At 39.5% G+C, this 15,810-nt stretch overlaps 1 protein-coding gene across 1 annotated transcript in view; it reads right to left on the bottom strand.

The window, feature by feature from the left end:
• The window catches only part of b4galnt3b (beta-1,4-N-acetyl-galactosaminyl transferase 3b), a 38,724-nt gene that overhangs the window by 19,605 nt on the left and 3,309 nt on the right, over positions 1-15,810 (bottom strand). Inside the window, exons 2-7 of the mRNA XM_036150197.1 lie at positions 9,197-9,246; positions 8,983-9,066; positions 5,687-5,782; positions 4,048-4,138; positions 3,846-3,946; positions 3,683-3,750 (exon numbers count right to left, since the gene is read on the bottom strand). Coding sequence (XP_036006090.1) covers positions 3,683-3,750; positions 3,846-3,946; positions 4,048-4,138; positions 5,687-5,782; positions 8,983-9,066; positions 9,197-9,246 — 490 coding nt within the window. The remainder of the gene's footprint in view (positions 1-3,682; positions 3,751-3,845; positions 3,947-4,047; positions 4,139-5,686; positions 5,783-8,982; positions 9,067-9,196; positions 9,247-15,810) is intronic.

The following is a 15,810-nucleotide window of genomic DNA, read 5'->3' as shown; positions in this document are numbered from 1 at the left end:
GAGGAATGCTTCAGTTCATTGGCGGTTTTAGGTCACTTGTTTCTGCACAGTTCTCTACAGTTTTTCAATCGTGTTGATGTCTGGACCACAGCAACACCTTGGTCGTTTTTGCCATTCTGTTGTGGACTTCTCTTATTTTGGGATGGTGGCCCCCTTTGGACCAACTTAACTTGTTGAGCTGATAGCTTCACATAATGACTCTATAATGCTTTTGACTTACAGACAGGTGTGTGCTTGACTCATTAACGGTAAGAGCGCAGGTCCCGTGGCATGCAAAAAAAAAAAGTCCTAATCCCTATCCCACTACCACCGTGCATTACAATTGGTATAGGATGTTTGTGCAGATGCGCCGAGCTTGGTTTTTATCAAATATGAGACTGCATTAGGGCCAAACACCTCCAAACATTGCATTTTGGGCCTCAAATGTAGCTTTTTGGTTTTTGCTTTGCAATTCTCTGAACACTTCACGGTCTGGAGTTAAATTTGCTGAGATGGTTACTTCTGAGAAGATTATCAAATGTCTCAAATGTTTTCCGTTTATGTACTACAGATTGTTCAGAAATTGTCTTGTAACACTCCCCAGACTGATGGGCAGCGACATGATTACTCCATGGAATACGGAGGTTTTTACTCAGACGAGTATTGGTTGCCTTTATTGTGACACATGAATTATCGTGTTTCTCACTGCTTGTTTGAGCCCATTAGTGGCTTTAAGCCTTCTTTGGAAGAGGATGGTTTATTTTCAAGACTATTTGTCATCTTTAATGTGGAAGTCCATTATAAACCTTCTCCTGAGCGGCCCACTCAGTAGTTTCAGCATGGGTGCATTGCTCTCTATTCACTGCTACGACAAGGAACAGTTAAAAACACTCCCCGCCCCCGCTTGACCGTATACAGAAAACAAAATTAAAAACAGACCCTGACTCATCAAAACCTTTGTGCAATTTTCGTCCGGTTATATTTACCCGTGATTATTATCTTTAGTCTAGGTGAACACCCAGTATAAAATGCTAAAAATTTGCCATCTCTGTGCACATTTTTTTAAAAAGGGTTCCACTCACACCGCTACTAGGCTTCTGTTGTAGCTGTACTGTGGGAATAATAGTTTACTTAATTAGTTTCACTGAGGCCTCGGTGCTAGACATATATGACTCATATCTAAACTCTGACAAGGCAGTCAGACCATGCGCAGCTTGAAAGACAAACCACAAAGCCGTGATTTCCAGTACAGCAAAATTAACAATGATAATAAATAAAAAAAACGTCCTTGTGTGCTTTATCAGTAACAGGCAGCGTTATCGTTTGAGTAATGCAAAAGAATTTGATAACCATAGATTTCACACTTGTGGATTTGCCGTGAGAATTGTAATAGCACTCATTCAGAGTCGATTTTGTGAACGGTCTGGATAGCTGTGTGGTTATTGCTAACTTTTATGTTCTCGTCATCGGTGTCAAGCCACCAAACTGGTCCAGATTGTGCATTTCCTGCACAGACACACTACACCTACACTCTGTGACACATCTCCAGCAAACTGCTGTGTCAGCAACAGTCTAGGTACCAGAAAGGTTAAACTTTTGCCACACACAGAAAGAGACCGGGAAACTGTTTGCTGGTCTCTCAAAGTATAGCCAGACAACATCTCATATTTAATAACATTCAAAATTTATTTTTCAAGAACGGAGAGTTTCCATCATCTTCTTATTTTGGAAAGTATTTGGTTGCAATGCCTTTAAATTATTTGACTTTATATATTTTCAACTTTCGTTATATATTAGTGTTGCAAAAAACATGCTCTTTATTAGATTCAACAATTGCTTGTATTTATTTTTCTATGCACCGATTCTGTATTTGGCATTGTTTTGCAACATAAATCATGGCATACACTAAAAGATTATGCGCTATTGTTGATTTGCAGTTACTTTGATTTAGGCTTGGTAACGATCAGCGGCTTATGCCACTCTTTAATAAGTCAATCCTTAAAATGGGGAAGTGCGCTTTGATTTTGCATGACTGCACTTGCTTTTATGGTATTTGCAGGAAGTGTTAGGTTTATCCTTGCTCTAACTGGTTTCATATGATAACATGCAGTTATTCATTCATTTCCGATCTTAGTGCCATTATAGTAACCTGACCCTAGCCATATGGATTTCGCTCCGCCTAGCTTCACTCATCCATCTGGGACAGATCCATAGGAATGGTGTTTCAGAAGGCTGGGCCTTATCAACAATCCTTGCATATGATTGGATAAGCCACTTGTCTGTCATCTTTATCGACGTGCTATTTCAACCACTCACACCGAAGCTAACCCGTGTGACGCTGATGAGAGGAAAAAACAAAACTTTTTTTTTTTTTAAATGTGTTTGCAGCTCTAGTGGCACGCGTTTTATTGACAGTGAGCTGACAGGAAGAGGGGGGAAGACAGGCGGCAAAGCACCGCGGGTCGGAGTCGATCCCGGGCCGACCGCGTCGAGGACTAAAGGCCTCCTAACATGGTTCGCGCCAACCGCTCCGTCACAGGCGCGTCCACCACGGGCGCGCCCCGGAAAACAAAACTTGCCAAATCCGGTCGGGAGAAGGGCAAAAACATCGTTTCCACCAACAAAAGCCTTCAGAACCGTTCTCTGATGTTCTTTTAATGAAACAGTATTAGGTAGATTGGACAACACGGGAGAAATAGCAGCGTCAATGTAAACGCTTGCTTCCTCGATGCGAGCCGCCATTGTTGTCTGAATCAAAACAGTCTCACGGTCGCTTCTCCACTACGTCACATCTATGAAACTCCAGCCCTGCGTCCTGATTGGCTGGACAATACAATTGGTTGGAGAAATCACTCTCAGTTGGAGAGATGCTCCATCCCATCCATCCTAGATGGATGTGAGTGAAGCTAGGCGGAGCGATATCAATCTGGCTAGGGTCAGGTTACCAATATAGTCCCAATAAAAAAAAAAAAATAAAAAAAAAAAGACTGGGTTATGAGTAGGTAACCGACCATCAGTGCCAACAGGGCAAGCCAAACTGATAATGTGTCACACTCTCTGTTGTGCACATTATCAACCCGGGGCCTGCTCCTACCAAATCCGTTTGGGGAAAGGAGAGACATTCAGCAGTACTTTCAGAGCTGATTGGGCGAAGCGACACCTAATGCCCGCCTACCAAAGTTTGGTTTTAGCCAAACACGGTATCAAATGAAAATGAAAGCAGCAGGTGCCATGAGAAACCACAATCAGTTATGCTGGTCAAGGCACTTCTTGATATTCTTGATGAATATATAATATCTGACAAAAAACGTGCGTCCTCTTGCGCTGCCGTGTTTATCTTGGCTCGGCAGCTCTTGCTTTCGTCACAGCTGTATGTCTCGCCTTAAACCCCAATACAGCGACGAGATTGGCCGACCCAAAATGGGTCGGTTCTCGAACGGCGGAGGCGGCAGCGGGACAAGATAGATTCTTGTGTGTTTGTGAACGCACAAGCGTGGGAATTCAGCTTGCAGGCAAGTTTACATCAATCCTGGCACAAAAAGACAAAATTGCACACAAAAAAAATTTAAAAATCCTTTTAGGATGTTTTTTGTAAATTGTTAAAATCAGAAAAGGAGTTCAACAAAGTCTGGAAGTTAAACCAGTGGAAAGAGTCTGAAGGGAATTAGTCTTTTCTTTTATCGTGTCGTAGTTCAGAGCTCACCTAACCGGTCTGGAGGTCTGACTGGCGTATTTCTCAAACTCCCCCGGGGCTGTCCACTCCGCGCCGGTCTGATAAAAACAAAGGCACATGTGCAAACACGTGTCACAGAGACTACTGTGTTAAAAAAGCACCGTAAAAACCAGGAGGTATCAAACAAGCGTACCTTTCCAACCCAGGCCAGCAACTGAACGTTGAGCGGGGAGTTGTCTGTGCTGAGCCAGAACTCAGAGTTGTCATCAGAGCTCACTGCAAACACGAAGTCTCCTGACAGAGGAAGAAAAATGTAGCGATGGAGGGTGGTGTTAATGAAGTATGTCTGCATGGGTTGTAAAAGGAAAGAGAAAATGTTCATGTAAAGGCTGTACCATCAGCAAATGGATGCAAATAACCAAATATCCTGAGCCCATAGTTGGTCCACTGAGGAGAAACGGCAAGTTTCTGGACTGTAGTCCTGGACTAAAACAGAAAGAGAATGACAAGTAAACAATAAATCAGGCTTGGTGTTGGCTCAAAGTAGGATGAGAAGGCCAGGATCAGGAAGGCTTCGCATGTAGATGTAGAATGCACCCCTGAAGGACAACGTGCATGTTTGCCCACACTTGTGTGTTCAGGAATCTCCACATAAACACCGAGGAAAACACATTGAGGGAGTGCACTAAAGAGCCTTGTAATCTTTTACAATGACCTTATTTCTTCAGGTTTTCCGATCTTTAATAGTTTTTTTTTGAGAACTTTTGTTTCTTTTCACTATTCTTCTGCTAGAGATGCAACTATTAAGCTTCTACTGGCCGATCCCGAGCTTCCTTTTTCTTTTGAGGTCCTATTGCCTAACTAACTTATTTGCAAAAACTTGGTTTTTAATTCAATGATAAAATGTAACAAATCTTGACCAGAAAAGACCAAAATGTATAACTGGGAAATTAGACTGCATCATAGGTCGAGTAATTGGTGCATAACTGTTTTCTATACTGCCATTGTACATTGATATAATGAAATATTGCGCAGTGTCCTTTTAAAAAAATAGCAAAGTGGCAAACAAAAAAGTATCAAATCTACCAAAAACAGGTATATCCAGCAGATGAACCAACATACAGTGCCTTGCTGTATTAATTTCCCTTCAACTCCAATGTACTTTATTTAGAGTCAATATGACATTCCAACACAAAGAGGTGCAAGATTGCGAAATGAAGTGAAATTCTCTGCGGTTACAGCGGCAACTCTTTTGTTGTTTGCCTCAACCAGCTTTACACAACTAGAGACATTTTTCCCTCGTTCTTCCTTGCGATACAAAACCTGTTTTTCTTATTTTTAGATTTTAGAGTAAAAAAATAAAGCAAACGTTAAAAAAAAGAAGAAAATTTATGACAAATAAAGCTAAAAAAAAAAAAAAGTACTGTGAGGTACAAAATAAAAAAACAAATATATGAGGGAACATGATGAAATATGAATTATTCATTGCACCACTAGTCTAATTCTGCTGTAAAGATTGTCAGAAAACACAGGAGGAAAAAACAGGATAAAACTACCCCTTCGTATTTAGAAATTCTACTCAGTACCTAATTATTTTTGGCCAATGTTATTAAGAACCACTAGGGAGCGACACATGTGGCTCTAGAGCTGCAGGTTGCAGACTCCTGGACCATCGGATCCCAATAAAACATAATGAGGTCTGAAGTATCAATAGCTTTGGAAAGCACCTGAGCAGTGACTCTGTATTTTTTGGCCCAGCGCTGTGCATGTAAGAAAGCAGCACTGATCTGCCTTATACCTTGAGAGATATCCAACACAGAAATACATCATCAGAACTACAGGCACATTAAACAGAAAGGTTAACAGGAACAAAAAAAGGATAGCGTGAAATCGCACATTACACGTCAGAGGGAAAAAAAAAAACATGTTTAGGAGGTTTTACTGGTGTAGTCACACAGCATTCCTACCATCTCCTGGTAAATGTGAAATATAGACTCCTGAATGATTTAAAGGGCCAAAGACAGGTCGACTCACGTGTGGATACAACGGGTAGTGCTGGTTGTTGCGCAGGTCTCCGGTAGAAGTGCCGCACCAGTCCTCAAACACGTGCAGGTTGGCCTGTCCCTTAAACTGCAGGGCGAGAGGAGAGAGTGATGTGAGCGGATCGTTGTGTTTGCTGCAGCGGGAAATATCTCCATCCAGCCTTGGCGCTGCAACAAACTAAAACCCAACAAGTGCACGCTTTCCTTAGATGGTGCTCGGCAGCACAATGGCGGCGGATTTCCGCACGCCCCATTCTGCGTATAAACACGAATTATTCAAAAGGATAAGCCAGAGCAAATTATTAAAAACAGGACGTGAGACATCTATTGTTTGAAATTCTCTAGAAAAAAAAAACAAAAAAAAACACAAGGCTATGGATGTAGACGCGTTTTAATGTTACACTGAGAAATCCAGCCATTCAGTGAGATTTATTAATGCACGACCGGGAAGAATAGACAATAGCAGTTAGCAGAAAGGTGATAGTTCAATTTCTATTTTCGACGTCTCTATTCAAAGTGAGTGGGAAGGAAAAATACTACACGCCCATAATAAAGCTGCCGGGTTTCAGCAGAGACCCAGATGTCCGGTAAACATACACCACTGTGACATCTGCCGAAGGGGCCGTGTTATATGATCTGCGTGCGTGTTGATCACACACACACACACACACACACACATACACAGGCACAAGAGGATGGAACTCTGGAGCCAAACCAGACTACGTGGTTAATCCGGTTTCATCAGTGGTCAAGCCAAACAGTTTCGTTGCCACCTGCAGAGTTAGATGAAGGTTGGGTTTTAAACTCATCGGCAGAACTAATGCAGATCGCCACACGCGCGCTCAGCGTGAGGGATCGCTGCAAAGTCAGCGACACTGAGCAAGCAACTGTCCACTGTTCATGCATACATGCCCATTCAGCAGGCGTGAACTCTGCAATGCAATGACTTTTTTTTTTTTTTGTAGCACTAGTGGCTCATTTTTTCAAAGTGGGCTGACAGGAAAGGGTTTTTTTTTTTTAAGGGAGGGGGGAAGACACGCAGTAAAGGACTAAGGCTGACGTACATGGGTCGTGCATACTACCCCTGCGCCATGGGAGCACGCCCCTGCTGCGTTTCCTTAATAAGTAAAAAAACCTTTTAACCAATCTGTTTGTATGATGTGATAGAATTGACTTTGTAAAATGCCTTAAGATGACACATGCTGCAAATTGGCCATTATATACAGTACATAAACCGGAATAGGTTGTTCTTAGTCTCCTATTGTGTGTTAAGGATAAAAGGACTATGTGCTCACAGTATGGGAGGCACATTCATTGAAGCGTGAAGCTCAGCATTAAAGTTTGTTTGCTAGGACTCTGGTAGAGCCCTTCTTCTGATCAGTAATCTGCAAACTGTTGTTTTGATCTCACCGCAAGCTCCTCTACATGGACCGAAGGCACGACGTCCTGTTTGATGGAACTTCTGAATCGGCAGAGTTTACAATAAGGACTTAAAGTAAACAGGCTAAGATTTTCCGACTCGATGCGAGGCATGTTTAATATAAAGCCCGGGACGTATGTCTATTTTTGTTGTGAAAGGCATGATGGAGTGGACATTTGTTTAGAGATAGGCTCCACTGTGACCCATATTAGGACAAAGGCTTGGAAAATACATTCTGTGTTGGCTTTAGTGGTCTATTTCATTTTTTTAAAACACACTTTTCTATTTTTAAGTAATGTTTTCCCCCCAATAAATAATTACGTTGTAGAATCTGTGTTTTATGATTTTAAACATGCAGTTAAGTTCCAATACTTTTAGATCCTGGTACAGACCAGCTCACGAATATGTTAACCACCTAGAATTAGCAGAAGGTTTCACCCAATTGTCTCCGACATTCTTTGTAATCTTTCGGACACTGAAAATATATAACCGGTGTGGGCTTAAACCTAACACCTGTAGCCACATCCTCGTCACAATGCCTTTTTGTTAATGTTAAACACTGAAGACATTCCTTTTTTTACTTTACATATAGGCTTGTACAAACCACTGAAGTGGAAACAAGGGCAAATGAGCATTAAGCTATCACAGCCACTTGTGTGTGTGTGTGTGTGTGTGGGGGGGGGGGGGGGGTGGGGTTACGCTTATTTAGAAAGCTAAATAGCAATTTAAGAAAAAAAAAAAAAAATTCTCAGGAAAAAAAAGAAAAACAGAAATGACACGATCAAACACCCCACAGTACATTTCATTAGTTTACCCTCAACAATTATTATGACACAAGGTTCTCAAAGGGCAGGAGTTTGCTTCGCTAAAATACTAGTTCTGCTTTATCTGAATACATTTTAGAATAACATGCCGCTGGCCTTTCCAAGAATAAAAAAATACAAGATCTTGTTCAAGTAGTTAATAAAACTCAAACTAACTTTGAGCCTCTTCTGTTCAATCGAATGCCGTGAGACATTTTACAGTACCAGTGAGTTGCAACATGTAAAAATGGTTCATTTGTTTAAACACTGAAGCCACTGTGGCAAAAGTGGGAACAGTGATTACTTAAGATTTTGAATCTGTTGTAATGTAGGACTGTCACTATTTAAAGATCAAAGACTTGATGTCATAACATCCCCGGAAACAAATGCCACCAAAGCGGAATCACAGCTGAGTGCACAAACCAAATACCTGACAATGTCTAAGATATTTATTTTGCTAATCAACACCATATGTAGAGTAGTTAAAACCCCAATGTGAATGATGCTGCAAATTCAATAAAAAATATATGTGAATAAATTGTATGTATGCATGTTTGATTTATGCAGCTTTTTTTAAATAAAAACAACATTTGTATTTTTGCTGAGCCAAACATTCAAAATTAACTGCTTTTGTCCAAAAGTTTTTTTTTAGTTTGTGTATGAAATCGCAAATGCAAAAAATGGAATACGTCCAAAAACATGATAAAAGACAATAAACTGAGGTTACGTTGGCAAGTAAACCCAGAAACGACAACAAGTGCCATCTGACGTGAAACATGAGGTGAAGCAGCTGGCTAAAGCTCAGTCCTGCTTAAAATAGGGGAAATCTGATAAGCGTGATAATACAAAGCGGTGGAAGCTGCTGCACACTGTCGCAGGAACAACGTTGTAAACAGGGAAATGCACCGAGCTGGGAGTAAAGCGGGCAAGTCCTGGCAGGTGACTCAGAGTTCAAAGGAGTTGAAGTGGAACACAGAAGCATGCAAGCAGTATGCAGACGTGTATGCGCGCGTGCACACACACACACACACACACACACACACACACACACAGACACACACACACCTCTGGTTTCCACGCTTGCAGGGTGAAGCTGGACTTCCAAGCGGCTGGGTCCTCCACCCATTCTGGCTGATCGTCTGCTCTCCTCTAGAAAAACACATTAAGCCTTATTTAACTTCAGCTTGCTTTCTTTGATTCCCCTCTTTAGACAAACATTCAGTCTTGCATCACTTTTATTTCTGTGACCGCCACTCCCCCGTTCATTCATTCCACTTACCCTCTGGTTTAGGCTGGCGCTCCTCCAGTTGCTGCTGTCGGGATTCACACCTTACAAAAGAGCAAGGAAGACAGTCAGACCAAGGAAGGTTTGGAGGGCAGACATTACGTCAGATGATTTATTCTTATTTAAAAAAAAAAGAGGTTTGAGAATTGTGGATCTTATGAGCCAATTTGTTTATTGTTTTTTTTTTTATATTACAGCAAAGCCCCGAAATAATCCATACATAAAGTACGCTTATCAGAAACTGTTAAGAGATACAGGGGGGAAAACCCTGCACCAGTCACAGAAAGCAAGCTTGACTTAAAGTAGATTTACATTTCAAGTCTGTTTCATAATTTAAGCTCCATGTGTTGAGTATTAAATCTGTAATGGGGTCTTGGGCGAGTTTTGCCCTGTTCATATTTACAGCTAGGGACGTCTGAATGTCACTCATTTTAGTCCCAAACAAAAATTTCACGTCGTGGCAAAAGTATATGGTACTTTTGGCAAGTTGGATGCCAAGATCCCCACTGACCTCCTACATCATTTCTGAAATTATAGGGCAGGGCATTTAAAGAAAAAAAAAAAAAGGGACCTCACTGTTTGGTTTTTTTACGACTTTGTGGTAACAGAGAGTGAACTGAGATTAAAGTCCCTGTGAAGGCCTGTCATTATCACCAGGGTGGAGATCTCCAAATACACATCCTTAAAATGTGGAGGCCAATTGTGACATCATAAGTAACCCTGGAATGTTGGTTAGGCAAAAAAAAAGTATTTTCACATAGACTTATACTGACCTAAAGCTGAATGATAAACAGTGATACTCCATGATGCAGTCTTTTAGAGCAGTAAAATATAAGTTCCTGTTAAACATTCAGTGAAACTCAAAAGGCTATTGGCACGTGTTGTCTCTGTGAATGGTTTTAAAAGGTGTGGTTATGCAAAACACACAGAAGATAGTAAAAAACACTGCTTGCAAAATGAAAAAAGTTCACCTCCCTTGTACTTTCACTGTTTTACATGCTTAGCTCTTTAGTTTGAGTTTTATCACATTCAATTTAAAATATTTGTTTAAAATGCCATGTCTCCACTGTAGTTCTATCTATTATACATCTCCATTTTATTTATTAGAACCTCTGGTAAAAATTTATACATGTCCTAAATGCATTCATTTTTGCATTGCAGCAATGTATGCAATACTATAACAGGGAATTCTGGAAAAATTCTTTCACCAAGTGTTGTGGTTGAAACATTTTTAAACTTTTTAATTATTGCTCTAACTGTAGATATTGGTGAGTTAAGGCAAATGACTATTTTCATGTGGCAATTTCCTGACAAAAAAAAAAAAAAAAAAAAAAAAAAAAAAAAAAAAAGCCAAACCAACATTTGCCTTTATTAAATACCATCTTAAAGTTGCACCATATTTATACCACAGGAAAAAAGTCACTACTCACTAATTAAAAGATTATTTTTTACAGTTACTTAAATGCACACATTAGGTGAAATAAACAAAGAGCATTTTGTTTGTTTGTTTTAATACAAGAGTAGAAAAAGCTGATGTCGTTTTAAATATGCTAGCATTAGCAAAGTTTATCTTACACCAATATTAGCATGTTCGCTCAAATTAGCTTACACTAGCTGATATGGTAAAGGTAGCTTATGTACTAACATTGGCCCAAATGTTAACTTTAACTAAAATGCTAACATTAGCATGCTAGCTCGGAATAGCTTACAACAGCTAAAGCAAGGCAAGTCTATTTAAAAAGCACTTTTCAGTAACAAGACAATTCAAAGTGCTGATGTGGTAAAGGTAGCCAATGGGCTAACATAAGCCAAAATGTGAATGTTAACCAACAAGCTAAAATTGGCATGTTAGCTATCAGTGACATGAAATTCTGCTGTGCTCCATTTGCCTTTGAACTCGAAACTAGCAAGTCAGATAACGTCATTGTGGCCTTTTTACGTTTCAGTTTCTGTCTTGTCGGACAGTAGGAAAATCATGCAAGCTCGCTCCATTGTTAAATGTCCAAAATACAGCCAACATGAGTGTCAAAATAAGTTTTAAAGTCATATTTTATAGCAAAATCTTTGTATTTTTGTAAGCTGAGCTGTTCAACTGAACATAAAGTGTTAAACAACAATAGGTGGCGATCCTTCATTAATCGATTAGCCACTATAGCCACTGTTGTTAAAACAATAATACCTTTCTGCATGGTATTTTGTGCATATAAACAGTGCTGAAACGTCCTGTCTAATGATCAAAAGTAGTACTTGTATGACTCACAAAATGTTACTGGAGAACTGCTAAAAACAGTCAAAATATGAAGTTTGTAGTTCTGACTTTATGCACCGTTCTATTTGAAATTTCTCACTCTGAGCTCTAATATACTGACTTTCAAAGACAAATGGAACGCAGCATTAAACAATATGCACAGTATGCATTTAGCTAACATTAGCTGATATGCCAACACCAACACATTAGAATATAGGTTTTATTAAACTAGGATTCTATAGAAATGGCACAAAATACAAAACTACAATATGTATTAAAAAGCTGTAGGATTTGGAAATAGTCCAATGTCTTTTGACTCGTTTAAAGTCTGGAAAGGTGTTACAAGCTGAAAGCAGGGGGAAGAGTTTACAATAACGTATAGGTTTATGAATGATTTGACAGCTGTCCCAATTAGTATTAATGATACACAAAATAATTACTAACCCTATAAAAATAACAAAATAAATAAATAACGGAAGTCACAGCCATTCTATCTTTAAACAGATTAGTGTTTTTTGTATAGTTCCCCATCCAGGGCAGCCAAAAAATGTGACAGGTGCTGTACATCATTTCTAAAAATGAATTAGGTGTGAATGCCAGAGAGTCGAGCTGCTGCTGGCTACAAATTATTTCTGGAAACAGTGTATTCCATGCCCTCTTTTGCAGAGGAAAACTGGCTATACCTTTGTTGGAGTAGACGAGCCTTATGGAAAATTCTCTGCATGGTGAAGAATAAAACCCTGTTTCTCAATGCACAGGAAGTCAAGTGAGCTGTAATGCTAGTGGGCACGTTGCTGGTTAATGATCATACCCACAGCCTCAAAGCATTAACCACAAGAGGCAAATCTCTGGTAAGCCTCAGGAACAGAACAAAAACAGAAACACACAGATGAAGCAGCAACTTAGTAAGGATGTGTCAAAAGCCTTAAAAAAAAACCCACATGTCTTTGATTACAGTAGTATGAAGTCAACAGACAGATTTTAGAAAACTTTTAACCTGCAATTAAATAAATGTATTTACTGAGGGAAAGAAATAGCTGTGTTGTTGCAAAATTGCCCACGTCACAATTATGAGCAGACCACAAAATATCTGTAAAATCAATGTACTTGAATTTACTAATTGGGAATTAATAATCAAGTCAAGAAACTGCTATTTGACTATCCACATGTTGCAAAGCAAGTTCAACACTACACACCTTTATTCTCCACATCTTTCAATAAAAAAAAAAGGAGAGAAGCATCAACTGGTGCCATTAGTTACACAGAAGTGCCTGTTTCACTGAGGTATACATATGATGTAACACAGAGCTCCTTTCAATCTGCCACTCTTCAAAATGGAGAAAGTAGGGCTGGACAATTTATCGCATTTGCATTATCATCGCAATTTAAATGCAATTTCCAAATTGCAGAGGTCTGCAATTATTGGCTATGTAACAATTAATGAATAAGACGCGTCATTTAGGTGTCAGTAATATGTTTAAAGTGGGTTCGCCTCCACATGGAAGTTAAGAGTGTTGCAGCAGTGAGATAATCTAACTGTATTATTTGTTAAAGAGTTTATATAATCAATTTTTTTTAAAACTGTCAGGAATCTCACCATACCAGTCAAACCATTTAATATAGACTTGGTTGTTGGTTGCACTTTGCACTATATGTTCAACAAGGGTTGATGTCCAATTCAACAAGCTATTCTCTTGAATAATCGTATAATGATTTATAAGAACAGTAAAAATATTTTTTTAAATAGTCCTTGTTTACAAACATCTTTATCTACGGGCTGTTTTTGTTGCTTGTGGTTAATGCAAAGAAAAGTCTAAAATAAATCGCAATTATCATTGAGATTTATAACAATTTTAGGTTTTGCCAAAATCATACAGCCCTAGCGGAAAGACAAAAGTCCATGGGACTCAAAAAAAGATGGGTATTGATCTCCATTGCTAAACGAAACTAGCCACTTGCCTAAACTGGTCCATTTTAATGTTAAAAAACTATTAGAAAAGTTTAATAATAATAATAAAAAAAAGAGCCAAAGAGTTTGACCTTTTCTGTGAAAAATGTTGAATTTTGTTTAATTGCTTGGATAACTAGTGAAACTAGCTTACTTGTAGTTATTAATACCTTGAGGGCAGAGACACTATAAAGCAAAACTCCATGTATAGAAATTCTGCTGAAAGGGCTTTGAAAACAATATATATTCCAGAAAAAAGGTTAGACATGAGAAGATGCTTAAAAAAAATAAAATAAAAAAAAAAAAAATGGATGACTAGGGGAAAAAAATTACATGAAGCTGACATCAAATTGCTGATATTATTGAATTTGACTTAGTTAAGGGCCTTGAGATGATGTGTTGTGAATTGCCGCTATATAAATAAAACTGAATTGAAAAAAAAATAATGACTTGAAAATGAATAGATTGCAACTGTTTTGAACTATATTTTATTTTTACATTACTGCTGAGTATCCATTTACTTTAGAGCCCCAAGGTGTTCACTGTCTTTTACTCAAACCTCTAAATCTGCATCAGAAACTTCTACATTTCCAGAAGCTCAGCTCCTAAAATAGTCTGAAACTGTGTACTGCACTGTTCCCACGTTTCCTTTTATCTACAGAATATTATAAAAGACAGTCAGTGTCAAAATATTCTCCAAGGAAAGAGCAAATACCAAAATGATAAATGACACTGGAGACAGACTGGCGCAATGTTTTTTTTTTTTACATAACCTTCACTATGACCTTCCCTATTTATCAAATACCAACGAAAAAATAAAAACAGGAAAGTTGCATACAGACTTGCCACATAGAACTCCACCGTTTTCCCACTTACAGTTTCCTTATCAGGACATTTATTAACCTTAGCGCTGTTAACTTATCTGCGCTAAGCGCCTGTATGACCCACATGAGGGAAAAACAATGTATTCCTTAAAGACCCGTATCTTAAACCCTGAGCATGTGCGTGATCCCGGAGCGACCTGCGTTGCCAGCCTGCATCCGTTTGTTTTCTGGGGTAGAGGTGATGAACATGTGATTGGCCGGCTGCACGGGGAAAACAATAACAGCCCTGTACCCTCCATGTGCTCGTGTTAGGAATAAAGCCTCTTTTATTAGAACTGTATGACAGATTCATGTAAAGTAGTTTTAGAAAAAGTCTTTCTGACTTCAGGATACGGTTATGTTTCTACTCGGTAAAGGATGCCCGTTCTGTTTGTGAAAACGCAGGACTGAGTGGGAAAAGATTGCTGCTCATACAGTGATAACTTGGGTTTCTGAATCAATTCTGTATTAATATGAGCTTGAGGAAAAAATTTTGCACAGGTATGAATAAGCCATCCTCAGATCTGGTCAGGTGTTTGCATACGCTGGTCACTGGCACGAATTGTCAGTGACTGTTTGCTTTCCATGAGGCATTTGAAACCATTTTTTTTTTTCAGCTTGGACTCAGACTTATGCACAGTCCATAAATATTCATGTAGGCCCACATTATCCATTCCAGAAGGTGTTATCTCCGATGTTTAGCAGGTGCAATGTGAGTTTTAATATTGTGAATTTCAAATTTTAGGATTCATACTTTAATTTGGTTCTAAAGGCTATGTTGGCATTCTTGCAGTCAAGAAACCTTGAGTTATCAAAAGTCAAGCTAAGCAATCTTATCAATGTTAAAAACCAAGGGCCTTTGATAAGAAGTTCATTCTGACTTTTAAATATTATTGCCGCCTTCCCGCTGTTGCAATGCAGCAAGAAGGTCCTGGGTTCGAGTACACCCCTGGGTCTTTCTGCATGGAGTTTGCATGTTCTTCCTGTACATGAGTGGGTTCTCTCCGGGTACTCCAGCTTCCTCACACAGTCTAAAAACATGACTGTTAGGTTAATTGGCTTCTCTAAATTGTCCTTAGGTGTGAGTGTGTGTGTGAATGGTTGTTTGTCCTGTCTGTCTCTGTGTTGCCCTGTGACAGACTGGCGACCTGTCCAGGGTGTACCCCGCCTCTCGCCCAGTGAACGCTGGAGATAGGCACCAGCACCCCTCAGGACCCCGCAAGGGATAGACGTGTTAGAAGATGGATGGATCCCTTCTTGCCTGGTAATCCAGGGCCAGAAGGTATGTATGTATAAAGCTAATTTCACCTGCTTTTAGACTGAATACAGAAATTCTATTCAATTCAAAGATGCAGGTACCAGTTAACAACAAGAAACACACAATCAGTACTTCACTTTACCAGTTGTCTGCCTCAAAGACCCAACTTGTTCCATCCATCCATCCATTTTCCAACCCGCTTAATCCCTCATGGGGTCGAGGGGGGTGCTGGTGCCTATCTCCAGCATCCACTGGGCGAGAGGTGGGGTACACACTGGACAGGTCGCCAGT

This window comes from Fundulus heteroclitus, chromosome 2, assembly GCF_011125445.2.
Source record: "Fundulus heteroclitus isolate FHET01 chromosome 2, MU-UCD_Fhet_4.1, whole genome shotgun sequence".
Taxonomy (NCBI): domain Eukaryota; kingdom Metazoa; phylum Chordata; class Actinopteri; order Cyprinodontiformes; family Fundulidae; genus Fundulus; species Fundulus heteroclitus.
This window is presented reverse-complemented; position numbering and strand designations above follow the sequence as displayed.